The sequence below is a fragment of the Cnephaeus nilssonii genome (assembly GCF_951640355.1).
Source record: "Cnephaeus nilssonii genome assembly, chromosome: 17".
Lineage (NCBI taxonomy): Eukaryota > Metazoa > Chordata > Mammalia > Chiroptera > Vespertilionidae > Cnephaeus > Cnephaeus nilssonii.
The window spans coordinates 55,179,811-55,194,684 of NC_137088.1; the positions used below are offsets into that span (position 1 = coordinate 55,179,811).

The 14,874-nt window shown below is 53.1% G+C and overlaps 1 protein-coding gene across 2 annotated transcripts in view; it reads right to left on the minus strand.

Moving 5' to 3' along the window:
* Positions 1-14,874, minus strand: part of EOGT (EGF domain specific O-linked N-acetylglucosamine transferase) — a 54,060-nt gene that overhangs the window by 11,000 nt on the left and 28,186 nt on the right. For both annotated transcript variants that reach the window (XM_079794843.1, XM_079794844.1), the window contains exons 9-13: positions 14,017-14,109; positions 13,530-13,601; positions 13,301-13,387; positions 12,579-12,647; positions 3,202-3,263 (exon numbers count right to left, since the gene is read on the minus strand). In XM_079794843.1, coding sequence (XP_079650969.1) covers positions 3,202-3,263; positions 12,579-12,647; positions 13,301-13,387; positions 13,530-13,601; positions 14,017-14,109 — 383 coding nt within the window. The remainder of the gene's footprint in view (positions 1-3,201; positions 3,264-12,578; positions 12,648-13,300; positions 13,388-13,529; positions 13,602-14,016; positions 14,110-14,874) is intronic.

Sequence of the window (14,874 nt, forward strand, 5' to 3'; positions counted from 1 at the left end):
TAATTCCAAAACCAGATAAAGACATGACAAAGAAAGAGAACTACAGGCCAATATCCCTGATGAACATAGACACTAAAATACTCAACAAAATATTAGCAAATCGGATCCAGCAATACATTAAAAAGATCATACACCATGACCAAATGGGATTTTTTCTGGGGATGCAAGGCTGGTGCAATATCCACAAATCAAGAAATGTGATATAGCACATAAACAAATTGCAAGACAAAAGTCATATGATCTTATCAATTGATGCAGAAAAAGCATTCGACAAAATCCAACACTTTTTCTTGATAAAAAAAACTCTCAGCAGAATGGGAATAGGTTGATCAGATCTCAACATAATAAAAGTCATATGTGACAAACCTATAGCCAGCATCATACTCAATGGGCAAAAACTAAAACCATTTCCCCTAAGAACAGGAATAAGACAGGGATGCCCACTCTCACCACTCTTGTTCAACATAGTACTGGAAATCCTAGCCATAGCGAACAGACAAGAAGAAGAAATAAAAGGCATCCAAATTGGAAAGGAGGAAGTAAAACTCTCATTATTCGCAGATGACATGATACTATACATAAAAAACCCTCAAGACTCCATAAAAAAACTACTAGATTTAATAAATGAATTCAGAAACTTAGCAGGATACAAAATTAACACCCAGAAATCCAAAGCATTTTTATACACCAATAGTGAACTCTCAGAAAGAGAAACTAAAAAAAAAAAAAAAAAAAAAAAAAAACCATTTACCATTGCAACCAAAAAATTAAGATACTTAGAAATAAACTTGACCAAGGAGGTAAATGACCTATACTCGGAAAACTAAAGAAAGTTGAAAAAAGAGATAGAGGAAGACATAAACAAGTGGAAGAATATACCATGTTCATTGATTGGAAGAATTAACATCATTATAATGTCCAAACTACCCAAAGCAATCTACAGATTTAATGCAATCCCCATTAAAATACCAATGGCATATTTCACAGACCTAGAACAAACTTGCCAAAAATTAATATGGAACCATAAGAAACCCCGAATAGCCACAGCAATCTTGGGAAAGAAGAACAAAGTTGGAGGGATCACAATACCAGATATCAAGCTATACTACAAAGCCACTGTGCTCAAGCCCGCTGCTCACACAAGAACAGGCATATAGATCATTGGAACAGAACAGAGAACCCAGAAATTGACCCAAGCCACTAGTCTCAATTAATATTTGACAAAGGAGGCAAGAACATATAATGGAGTCAAGACAGTCTCTTCAATAAATGGTGCTGGGAAAATTGGACAGATACATGCAAAAAAATGAAATTAGACCACCAACTTATACCATATACAAGAATAAACTCAAAATGGATAAAGGGCTTAAGATGGGAAACCATAAAAATCTTAGAAGAATCCATAGGTAGCAAAATATCAGACATATGTCATAGCAATATCTTTACCGATACATCTCCTAGGGCCGTGGTCGGCAAACTGCGGCTCGCGAGCCACATGTGGCTCTTTGGCCCCTTGAGTGTGGCTCTTCCACAAAATACCACAGCCTGGGCAAGTCTATTTTGAAGAAGTGGCATTAGAAGAAGTATAAGTTTAAAAAATTTGGCTCTCAAAAGAAATTTCAATCGTTGTACTGTTGATATTTGGCTCTGTTGACTAATGAGTTTGACGACTATGGCAATAGAAACTAAGGAGAAAAATAAACAAATGGGACTACATTAAAATAAAAAGCTTCTGCTCAGCAAAAGAAATCATTAACAAAACAACAAGAGAGCCCACTGCATGGGAGAACATATTTGCCATTGTTATCTCCAATAAGGTTTAATCTCCAACATTTACAGGGAACTCATACAACTTAACAAAGGAAGATAAACAATCAAAAAATGGGCAAAGGACTTAAATAGACACTTTTCACAAGTGGACATACAGAAGGCCAAGAGACATATGAAAACATGCTTAAAGTCACTAAACATCTGAGAGATGCAAATCTAAACGACAATGAGTTGCCATCTCACACCTGTCAGAATGGCTATCATCAACAAATCAACAAACGACAAGTGTTGGCGAGGATGCGGAGAAAAAGGAACCCTCGTGCACTGCTGGTGGGAATGCAGACTGGTGCAGCCACTGTGGAGAACAGTATGGAGTTTCCGCAAAAAATTAAAAATGGAACTCCCATTTGACCCAGTAACCCCACTTCTAGGAACATATCCCAAGAAATCAGAAACCCCAATCAAAAAGTACATATGCACCCCTAGGTTCATAACAGCACAATTTACAATAGCTAAGATTTGGAAACAGCCTAAGTGCCCATCAGCAGATGAGTAGATTAAAAAAACTGTGTTTCATCTACACAATGGAATACTATGCTGCTGTAAAAAAGAACTCTTACCATTTACCACAGCATGGATGGATATGGAGAGCATTATGCTAAGCGAAATAAGCCAGGGGGAGAAAGATAAATATCACATTATCTCACTCATATGTGGAATCTAATGAGCCAAATAAACTGATGAACAAAAATAGACCCAGTGCCCTGGCTGGTTTGGATCAGTGGATAGAGCGTCAGCCTGCAAACTGAAGGGTCCCAGGTTTGATTCTGGTCAAGGACACATGCCTGGGTTGCAGGCTCGATCCCCAGTAGGGGGTGTGCAGGAGGCAGCCAATCAATGATTTTCTCTCATCAGTGATGTTTCTATCTCTTTCTCCCTCTCCTTTTCTCTCTGAAATCAATAAAAATATATTTTAAAAAGACAGACCCAGAGACACAGAAGCATGAACAGACTGTTGAACATCAGAGGGAAGGTGGGGTCAGTGGGTGGAAAGAGCTCAACCCATGAACTTGTTGGCATATATTCATAACCCGTGGACACAGACAGTGGGGTGGTGAGGGCCTTGGGCAGGGGCGGGGGCAGGCTGGAAGAGGTTAATGGGGGGATAAAAGGAGCCTATGTAATACTTTCAACAAAAAACATTTTTAAAAAGAAAGAGAGAAAAATGAGATGGTTAGATAGCAACATGAGGCCCGGAACAGCGCAGAGCACTCGCCCTGTGCCCGTCCTCACCTGCCCACTTCCCTCACTGCTGGCCTCTGCTGCCCCTTCCAGCCTAGAGGGCCGGCACTCCAGTCCGAAACCCTTCTCTCCCCCCTGACGCATCCAAGCACAGAGATACCAGCTCTTCCCAGGGTGCTGATCACTTACTTATATTTGTAATCGACAATCCGTACTTCAAATGTGGAGACCGTTTTCAGTGCATTCACGAGCTGCGAAAGCAACAGAAACATGTGAAATTTCTTTTCCTTTTCCAGTTTTACTTGTATTTGAGTCTCAATTTCTTCTTTTTCATCCTATATAATAAAAGGCTAATATGCAAATCGACCGAACGCTGGAACGACTGGTCACTGTGACTCACACTGACCACCAGGGGGCAGATGCTCAATGCCTCCTGCCCTTTGGTGGTCAGTGCACTCCCACGGGGGAGGTCTGCTCAGCCAGAAGCCGGGCTCACGGCTGGCAAGCACAGTGGCGGTGGCAGCCTCTTCCACCTCGAGGCAGCACTAAGGAGCAGCGAGCCAAGTGGTAAGGAGCAGCGAGCAGGCGGGCGGTAAGGAGCAAAGGGTCCTGGACTGCAAGAGGCATGTCCGACTGCTGGCGTAGACCCGCTCCCTGCCGTCAGTCGGACATCCCCCAAGGGCTCCCGGACTGCAAGAGGGCACATGCTGGGCTGAGGGACCCCTGCCCCGCCCCCCAAGTGTACGGATTTCGTGCACCGGGCCTCTAGTATAAGATATTTTTCAGGTACTAAATACCTCAGGTCTATTGTTCTAACCTTCACTGAGTTCCTGTGTGGGCTGTGCCCCTGGACACATGACCTCCCTGAGTTCTGCAGAGGCTGGTTCTGAGGCTGCTCGGACCCGCTCAGGTCAAAGTGCTCGGAGGGAGTCTGGCTGCGTGCCAGCTCTTACTATCACCATTTGCTAGTTTTTCCCTCGAGTTTCAGCCTGTAGTTCCTGGGCCCTTAGCTGGTTCCAGACGTTATGTTAAGAATTTTCTTTCTATCCGTTTTCTCATTTCAGACAAACCATTAGTGCTTTGGACCTCATCCTCTGGAAATACTGAATTCTTGGCAGAAAGACATTTTTAATACTTCTACACAGAGAAACAACTGTTCTTTTAGCAAACAGAAAGTAAAAAAGCAAATTAACCTATTAGTAAAATCAAAGCCAGGGTATTCTATGTCCCTGAGAATTAGGCCACCTTAATCGAACACTGTGACTCCCGGCTCTTCACAAATGTCTGCGCCTGTGGCCTATGCCCTGTGTCTGTGTCCTGTCTCCTGTGTCTGTGTTCTGTGTCCTATGCCCTGTGTCCTGTATCCTTTGTCCTGTATTCTGTGCCTATACCCTGTGTCTTGTGCCTGTACCCTGTGCCTGTCCTGTACCCTGTGCCTGTACCGTGTCCTATGCCTATACCCTGTGTCCTATGCCTGTACCCTGTGCCTGTGCCTATACCCTATGTCCTGTGCCCTGTGTCCTGTGCCTGTGCCTATACCCTGTGTCCTATGCCTGTACCCTGTGCCTATGTTCTGTGCCCTGTGTCCTATGCCCTGTATCTGTGCCCTGTGCCTGTGTCCTGTGTCCTGCATCCTATGTCCTGTGCCCCATATCTGTGTCCTGTGTCCTGTGCCCCATATCTGTGCCCTGTGTCCTATGCCCTGTATCTGTGCCCTGTGCCTGTGCCCTGTGTCCTGCATCCTATGTCCTGTGCCCCGTATTTGTGTCCTGTGTCCTGTGCCTGTGCCCTGTGTCCTGCATCCTGTGTCCTGTGTCCTGTGCCTGTGCCCTGTGTCCTGCATCCTGTGTCCTGTGCCTGTGCCCTGTGTCCTGCATCCTGTGTCCTGTGCCCTGTGTCCTGCATCCTGTGTCCTGTGCCCGTATCTGTGTCCTGTACCCTGTGTCCTGTGTCCTGTGCCCGTATCTGTGTCCTGTACCCTGTGTCCTGTGCCCTGTGTCCTGCATCCTGTGTCCTGTGCCTGTGACACACAGATGCACAGCATCGATGGTTATAGAAGCCTTGCTGACCATGCCCTTACATGGTGCTGCCACTTCTCAGCGTAGGTGCAGGTCTCGATCCACATCCACTCCTCCCCGGAGCCTGACTGCTCTGTGCGCCTGTAGGTGATGCCCCGGAGGCTCCGCCCCTGCAGGACCACACCCAGGTCTAACAAGTCCCAGATCCCACGTTTAAGTCTGGGGTAGGCAGCTCCCCAGGAACACGCGTGAACCCTGCACAGTCCCCACGGCAGCGTTCCAAGGGCCCACATGCCCGGAACCTGAACTCGGGAACCTTTCTCAGAAGCAAAAGTCCATTTTCCAGGAAGAATCGGTGCTGACACCCGCAAAGCCCCACCGGGCCTGGGTCAGGGACTCAGACTTGAGCCTTGCCTCCCGCCTCCTCGCCCGAAGATCCGCCAAAAAGCCTCCATTTCCTCCACGGCCGACGTCATAGCATGGGCTTCTGTGTGGGCGGCGGCCCCGCTCGGTGACCATTCGGGCGGCGGCCCCGCTCGGTGACCATTTGGGCAGCGGCCCCGCTCAGTGACCATTCGGGCAGCGGCCCCGCTCAGTGACCATTCGGGGGGCGGCCCCGCTCGGTGACCATTCGGGCAGCGGCCCCGCTCAGTGACCATTCGGTGGGCGGCCCCGCTCGGTGACCATTCGGGCAGCGGCCCCGCTCAGTGACCATTCGGGGGGCGGCCCCGCTCGGTGACCATTCGGGCAGCGGCCCCGCTCAGTGACCATTCGGGCAGCGGCCCCGCTCAGTGACCATTCGGGGGGCGGCCCCGCTCGGTGACCATTGGGGCAGAGGCCCCGCTCGGTGACCATTGGGGCGGCGGCCCCGCTCGGTGACCATTCGGGCGGCGGCCCCGCTCGGTGACCATTCGGGCGGCGGCCCCGCTCGGTGACCATTCGGGCGGCGGCCCCCGCTCGGTGACCATTCGGGCAGCGGCCCCGCTCAGTGACCATTCGGGGGGCGGCCCCGCTCGGTGACCATTCGGGCAGCGGCCCCGCTCAGTGACCATTCGGTGGGCGGCCCCGCTCGGTGACCATTCGGGCAGCGGCCCCGCTCAGTGACCATTCGGGGGGCGGCCCCGCTCGGTGACCATTCGGGCAGCGGCCCCGCTCAGTGACCATTCGGGCAGCGGCCCCGCTCAGTGACCATTCGGGGGGCGGCCCCGCTCGGTGACCATTGGGGCAGAGGCCCCGCTCGGTGACCATTGGGGCGGCGGCCCCGCTCGGTGACCATTCGGGCGGCGGCCCCGCTCGGTGACCATTCGGGCGGCGGCCCCGCTCGGTGACCATTCGGGCAGCGGCCCCGCTCGGTGACCATTCGGGCGGCGGCCCCGCTCGGAGACCATTCGGGGGGCGGCCCCGCTCGGTGTCCATTCGGGTGACGGCCCCGCTCGGTGACCATTCGGGTGACGGCCCCGCTCGGTGACCATTGGGGCAGAGGCCCCGCTCGGTGACCATTGGGGCGGCGGCCCCGCTCGGTGACCATTCGGGCGGCGGCCCCGCTCGGTGTCCATTCGGGTGACGGCCCCGCTCGGTGACCATTCGGGTGACGGCCCCGCTCGGTGACCATTCGGGGGGCGGCCCCGCTCGGTGACCATTGGGGCAGAGGCCCCGCTCGGTGACCATTGGGGCGGCGGCCCCGCTCGGTGACCATTCGGGCGGCGGCCCCGCTCGGTGTCCATTCGGGTGACGGCCCCGCTCGGTGACCATTCGGGTGACGGCCCCGCTCGGTGACCATTCGGGCAGAGGCCCCGCTCGGTGACCATTGGGGCGGCGGCCCCGCTCGGTGACCATTCGGGCGGCGGCCCCGCTCGGTGACCATTCGGGTGACGGCCCCGCTCGGTGACCATTCGGGCGGAGGCCCCGCTCGGTGACCATTCGGGCAGCGGCCCCGCTCGGTGTCCATTCGGGTGACGGCCCCGCTCGGTGACCATTGGGGCGGCGGCCCCGCTCGGTGTCCATTCGGGCGGCGGCCCCGCTCGGTGACCATTCGGGCGGCGGCCCCGCTCGGAGACCATTCGGGGGGCGGCCCCGCTCGGTGTCCATTCGGGTGACGGCCCCGCTCGGTGACCATTCGGGTGACGGCCCCGCTCGGTGACCATTGGGGCAGAGGCCCCGCTCGGTGACCATTGGGGCGGCGGCCCCGCTCGGTGACCATTCGGGCGGCGGCCCCGCTCGGTGTCCATTCGGGTGACGGCCCCGCTCGGTGACCATTCGGGTGACGGCCCCGCTCGGTGACCATTCGGGCAGAGGCCCCGCTCGGTGACCATTGGGGCGGCGGCCCCGCTCGGTGACCATTCGGGCGGCGGCCCAGCTCGGTGTCCATTCGGGCGGCGGCCCCGCTCGGTGACCATTGGGGCGGCGGCCCCGCTCGGTGACCATTCGGGCGACGGCCCCGCTCGGTGACCATTCGGGCGGCGGCCCCGCTCGGTGTCCATTCGGGCGGCGGCCCCGCTCGGTGTCCATTCGGGCGGCGGCCCCGCTCGGTGTCCACTCGGGGGGCGGCCCCGCTCGGTGACCATTCGGGGGGCAGCCCCGCTCGGTGACCATTCGGGGGGGCGGCCCCGCTCAGTGACCATTCGGGCAGCAGCCCCGCTCGGTGACCATTCGGGCGGGGGCCCCGCTCGGTGACCATTCGGGGGGAGGCCCCGCTCAGTGACCATTCGGGGGGAGGCCCCGCTCGGTGACCATTCGGGCAGCGGCCCCGCTCGGTGACCATTCGGGGGGAGGCCCCGCTCAGTGACCATTCGGTGGGAGGCCCCGCTCAGTGACCATTCGGGCAGCGGCCCCGCTCGGTGACCATTCGGGCGGCGGCCCCGCTCGGTGTCCATTCGGGTGACGGCCCCGCTCGGTGACCATTCGGGTGACGGCCCCGCACGGTGACCATTGGGGCAGAGGCCCCGCTCGGTGACCATTGGGGCAGAGGCCCCGCTCGGTGACCATTCGGGGGGCGGCCCCGCTCGGAGACCATTCGGGGGGAGGCCCCGCTCGGTGACCATTCGGGGGGAGGCCCCGCTCAGTGACCATTCGGGCAGCGGCCCCGCTCGGTGACCATTCGGGCAGCGGCCCCGCTCGGTGACCATTCGGGGGGCGGCCCCGCTCGGTGACCATTCGGGCGGCGGCCCCGCTCGGTGACCATTCGGGGGGCGGCCCCGCTCGGAGACCATTCGGGGGGAGGCCCCGCTCGGTGACCATTCGGGGGGAGGCCCCGCTCAGTGACCATTCGGGCAGCGGCCCCGCTCGGTGACCATTCGGGGGGCGGCCCCGCTCGGTGACCATTCGGGCAGCGGCCCCGCTCGGTGACCATTCGGGGGGCGGCCCCGCTCGGAGACCATTCGGGGGGAGGCCCCGCTCGGTGACCATTCGGGGGGAGGCCCCGCTCAGTGACCATTCGGGCAGCGGCCCCGCTCGGTGACCATTCGGGCAGCGGCCCCGCTCGGTGACCATTCGGGGGGCGGCCCCGCTCGGTGACCATTCGGGCAGCGGCCCCGCTCGGTGACCATTCGGGCAGCAGGAAGGGACTGTGGCCTGGGGCCGCCTGCCTGAGGCCCTAGACCCGGGAGGTGCGCTGGAGGCTGTCTGCCCGCACGCTCACCTCCTCCGTGCTACTTTCTAGCGTCACTTCGGGAAAAGCAGCAGCGGTGCCCATGGTTGTCTAACTCCTGTCAGACCTGCGGGTCAGAGCCCTGTCCTGGGGCCCTGGGGGGAGCTAGGGGGCCTTGAGGGGCTGCGTCCCCAGCCCTGCGGGCCTTCCTCCACAAGAGCCTCCACCCTGCACTGCACGCGTCTGCGCCAGCGTCTGTGGGGGTGAGGCTCTACACGCCACCTCCAGCCGACCCTGAGGGCGAGCGAGGCGCCCGCAGCAGCCATGGCTCCGTCACCACCCTGAGCGAGCACGTGCGTGGCCACCCCAGGTCAGCCTCCCACTTCATGGACTTCATGGGTGCTGGTCCTGGGTGGGCAGCAGAGAGTGTGTGTGTGTGTATGTGTGTTTCTGTGAGTGTGTGTGTCTATGTGTATGTCTGTGTCTATATCTGTGTGTCTATGACTTTGTGTATCTGTGTGTGACTGTGTGTCTGTATGTGACTGTGTCTTTGTGTGTGACTATGTGTCTGTGTGACTCTGTGTGTCTGTGTGTATCTATCTGTGTCACTGTGTGTATGTGTGTATGTCCATGTCTCTATCTGTGTGTCTGTGACTCTGTGTGTCTGTGTGTGACTATCTGTGTCTGTGTGACTGTATATGTGTCTGTGTGTGTGGTTGTATGTTTGTCTCTGTGTGTGACTGTATGTGTCTCTGTGTGTGACTGTGTCTGTATGTATCTACCTGTGTCACTGTGTCTGTGTGTCTGTGTCTGTCTGTGTCTGTGACTGTATGCGTGTCTGTATGTGTCTGTGTCTGTGTGTCTGTGACTGTATGTGTCTCTGTGTCTGTGTGTGTGTGCGCGTGTCCCCACCCGCGCTGAGAGGCACCTCACTCAGCCCGAAGCTCTGCAGTCCTTCAGACACGGGAGCCCCACATGAATCACCTTGGAAGTGAGATGCTAACCCTTAACCTAAGCTACCGATATGTCTGAGGTCTTTTATTGTCACTTTGGGCAAATGGGTAATTTAATATTGTGTCACAGTGATATATGATCTTTTTGGTCAAGTATGTTTGACAATATTCCCAGGGCCCAGGTTTTAAAAGGAGACTCTTTTTTAACCTGGAAATGGCTTTGGGTTATTCCCCTATAATGCCTCAAACATTTGTTCTCTCTCCCTATAAAGGAGAAATTTTAAACTAATTTGGCCTACTTAATATACTAAAATTACATGGGAAGATTTGTCAAATGAAATAATTCTAGTTGCTATCTTGAAGCATTAGTGTTATTGTATATATGTTCAAATCTCAGTGGAGGCACGACTCAGGCAATTGAGTGTCCACAGGAAGGTGCTGTGGGGAGCCAGGCAGACACCACAGCAGGCAGCGCGCTCGGCCAGCGCGGGCTGGGCACTGTCAAGGCCCCTGGCCCTGTGCCCTGCCTGGCTCACTGAAGTGGACACCTGGTACTGGGGCTTTAAAGGGCCAAAGGAGCACCGTCCCCTTCCCGGACGGGGTGTTTGCGCTCACAGGCTGACATGAGACAGCAAGCTGCTCAGCTCGGCACCCGCCAGTATCCCTCAGGCCCAGCCAGGCGCTGGCTGGAGCCGGCAAACACCTGAGGGCCAGGCCTGGAGCCCCGACTGCGAGGGCTGCCCCGTCAGGGCGGCAACAACATACATGTGAAACAAGAGGGTAACGACCAGGTGTGACAGGCCCTGGGCGGCCCTGAGACCTATCAGCTGGACATTGCCCACAAGGAGCCCTGGGGGACAGCTGCTGTGGGAAGGAGACGCGCAGGCTTTTCAGTAGACACTGCGGCTACATATTCTGTCCTAAATACCAGACAAGGCCGCTCCCCCCTAAAACCATAGCTACCACAGACGGGGGGAGACCCCCAGGCCCTTCCTCCAGGCACTCACGTCACCTCGGGAAACCTTTAGGACACAGCCTCTGTGTGCACCTGAATGCCCTATTCCCTGTTAGGATGAGACCCACTAACAAAACTAAATGCCCAAGTGACTTTCTCACCAGAAAACGTCGACATCAAAGTCCTCCCAGATCAAGCCCACGCCCTCCAAGGTGTTGTTACAATCCTAAGACAACTTGAGCCAGAAACCCCTGAATAAACCTACAAAAGGTGACAGCGGTGTCTGGGCGGACCGCGGCCAGCGAGAGCCCACGCTGAAGAGCACAGCGTCATCCAGGCACTCAGATCTAAACGTGAGGCGACACCCTTCGGAGAGCCCTGCAGCCGCAGGGGCCACCTGTCTCAGTGCCAGTGAACGCGGCCCTGTCAATCCCCATGGAACACTGCGGCCGCGGCAGGAGCCCGGGACGGAGAGGATCGCTTTGTACGCAATTTGAGAGCCATCACACTGCAGAGGACATGCGTCTGGTGGCGCCAGATCCTTTTACTGTGCTACCACCTCGTCTGAGGCCTTCGCTGCTTACAGTTCTAGACTTAGAAGATGCCTTTTACCACACACCCCCGAGTCCTGAGTCCCAGGACCTGTGTGCCTTTGAATGGGACGGTCCAGAGACTAACGGGAAACACCAGTGTTGCTGGATGGTGCTCCCACCAGGAAAGACGGGAAAGGTGCGAGGCCCTCGGAATTACAGGCTCCACGGAGCACTGAGTCTAAGGCAGGACTGAAAAGATGACTATGTTATGAAACCAACTTAACTTGGGATGAGGTCTTATCAGTTGCCCTAGAGCAAGCTCGTCGAGGCCGTATGGAGCTTCCTTAAGCATACTGTTGAAAGGGTTAAAGAGAATAAAACAGGACAGAGAAAACTTATTGTGCTTAGCAGGTATCTTGCAGAAAGCTTGCAACCTTGGGCACGGCATAGCCCAGAGAACCCTGGACATCTGGCGCCAGGAGGAGCCAAGGACAGGACACGTCAGTCAAGCTCTGTATGTCAGCAGAACTGTTAGCAGCCTGCAGAGTGAATAAAACCCTGCCTCCCCCTTCAGTCTCTGCTTTGTCGGACTCAGCCCACCTGCACCCAGGTGCCTGAAAGCTTCTTTTGATACATTATGGCCTCATGTCATGGGTGCATGACCCCGGCCCACTCCAAACCTTTCAATTGTAAAAATGTTCGACACTATAAAATATGTGCAGTCTCCAGGTGCTACTTTATCTAGCTCTCAACCTAAATGGAAGGGACCCTGTGAAGTCCCTCTAGTTAGTTCTTTTTCAAAAGAAACAGGACGACAGACCCCACCTGGCCAAGAGGAGAAGACAGGAATCTCGGAAGAGGACTGCTCCGGCCAGGATCCGGACCAGGCCTGTAGAAACCTAAGTGACCCACCTTAACGTGCTATTGGATGAGTTTAAACAATGTTTTCCTTTCCTGTGGTATTTGCTTGCACAGTCCTAGCATTCAAGTATTCTATGCATATTTCCTGTGCTTTCTTGCACTCTTCCTGACTCACTGCCCCTCTTGGCAAGAAGTGGCTAGAGCAGTCATCCCCGCCCCCCCCCCCCCCCCCCCCCCCCCCCCGTTCCCCAAGACTGAGGAATGAACAATAGGAAGGAGCGGTTATAACCTGGTCCTACCCTGTTTCTCACCCGACCCAGAACCAGGACCCAGCACATGGCAGGTGCTCAGTGAATTTTTGGGGAGTAAATCTCACTGATGTGAGTACATCCCCAGCCATGCTGCTGCAGGCCTGGTGGCCGCAGGCGAGATGAAATACAATCCATGAGTTGATGCAGATGAAATCAGTTTGGGACTCTAACAAGTGGTTTGGTGCCTTTCAGTAAAAATCCAATAAATGAACTGGGCATAGCCATCAAACTTTTCTAAAGGCTAATAAATTCAATCAAAACATTTAATGCAATGTGAAAAATAAAACACACCAATTAGAGGAAGTTAAGTTCAATGTGGTGACATTAAAAATGCATGCCACAAACTCACCTCATGTTGGTTGAGTATTTTCCGGTACTCTGTGCTCCGTGAAAGAATGGTGACTCTAATTTTTCCATCCTGTAATCAGAAGGCAAAGGCAAAATAATGCTGTCTATGCCTGGACAGGTGAGTGAACACCTAAACCTAAAATGTGATTTTCATAAAGAGATGAAACGCAATAAGGATACATTTATGGAACTTTTTTTAAAAAAAAATTTGAGCCAAATTCCTTCACCGTTTTCTCGGGGAATAAAAAATGTATTGACTTTGGCCACAGAAGACAAACCAGCTCATTACACTTCTGTCTGGAAGGGTGGGTATATTTTTTAGCAGAGGCTGTGTGGCTCAGGTGGGGATTTGGGCTGTATGGGGAAATACGGCAAAAGGAAGAGAAAGAAAAGACAGCACACTCTTCCACTCTCCCTAGTTTATCTTTCATAAATTGTAGACATCTGACTTCTAACACTCAGGCTCAGAAATTAACACAGAAAACCTTGTCTTCTGAATACTTCTTTTCCTGCCAAGGTGGTATTGGCTTTTCATCCAGGGTAAAAGTGAACCCCAGAACCCAAAACGCAGTAAGTCCTCACTTATCATCTTTAAGCAAAATGACACCTAATGAAACAATGGTACCACAGGCCAATGAAGTTCCTACGGCATCTCATCCATGGTACAAGGAAACGGCATTGAGCGAAGCGGCATTATTCTAGAACCTGCTGTGGATCCATTACCTTGGGTCCCTCCTGTGTGATGTTCAGTCTGTGTAGCACATGCTGGGAAAACGCCCGGAACAGCCCGGTACTGTGGCAGCCAGAAATCTAAAATAAAAGAATAGTTCATATTACAGTGAATATTTCTGTTACTATTTCAAAGGATATCAAGTTGTATGCAATGTTACCTTAAAATAGATCAAGAATAAGTTTTATAAATATGAATGTTTGCAACAGATAACATTCTTACCAGAGGGGTATTATAGAAGAGCCCGTATCTCATCCTGGGCAGCAGTGAAAAAATCGCTTCTTTAAAACACACCTAACAATAAAGACATTTTAAAAGGTAAGAAGAGGCGATTTGTACCCTTCACACCAAAACAGCACTTACGATTACAGAAAATAAATTTTAACTAACCTCTATTTTACATTAAAATATTTTTGAATAGCAAACTATTTCATTCAAGTGAAATTTGTGTTTTTGGAAAAGCTATGAAAAAATGTTTTTAAAAGCTACAGAGTTTAACAATGAGGATTCCAGTTACCAAAAAGGAAACTAAACAGTAAGAGATCGATGGTGACAGTGACCAGAAACCCATATTCAATCTATGTGTGATGAGAAACTAAACAGTGAGAGATTGATGGTGAGAGCGACCAGAAACCCATATTCAGTCTATGTGTGATGAGTGTGTCATCGGCAATGACAAGCATTACAGACATTCAGCAGGTTCCATTACCCTTTTGGAGTCATAGGTTTTCAGATGAATCACGTCATAATCTGTAAATGCCTTCCACGTGTCAGAGAAGAGGTCCCCATAGCCATAGGAGCTCTGAAAGAGGAAACAAAATAAGTCAGGGCAATAAAACCGTCCAATGTGGCTCTCCAAGAACGTACAACACACCAGCACTGGCCTCAGTGTGAAGAAGGAACAATCCTAAGCAAAGTCCAGGTAAGAAAACCGGCGTCCACCGTGAGCCTCATTTGATGTGCTGTCATCAAAACGAATCACCACAATTTCAGCCTCAGTCTCCTCAGAGCGGTTTGTTTCTCCACCCCAACCCTTTGTATTTGCATGTCTGCAACCTCAGCTGCTGTGGGCTTTGTTCCTGTGAGTTTTCTATCCACGGTACACGTACACACCACACAACACCACCGTCTGCACACACTCTGATATGCTCAGTGAACAAAACCATTTGGGTAAATATCTTTGGAAATAAATTTCAGAGCAAGAAAAATACTTTGAAAAGTTTTAACATTAAAAACATAATGTGTGTAACTCTGAAATGATCTACCCATTGACTAATGAGTAATATGATTACGTCCCATTAACATCTATACTACTAATAAACAAATATGTAAATTGACTGTACTTCCGTGACACCCACAGCCAATCAGGAGCAAGTATGCAAATTAACCCAACAAAAAAATGGTGGGCCTGTAGGCAGCACGCACACGCGTAGGCACCGACTGGCCAGGAGCAGGGTTGGACGCCTGCCCACCCGCCGCATTGCCAGGGTGACACAGCGGGCATCCCCGGAACCCCACCCACTCCAAGCCTGTGGCCAGTGCATGTGCACGCCGGCACCGAGGCCGG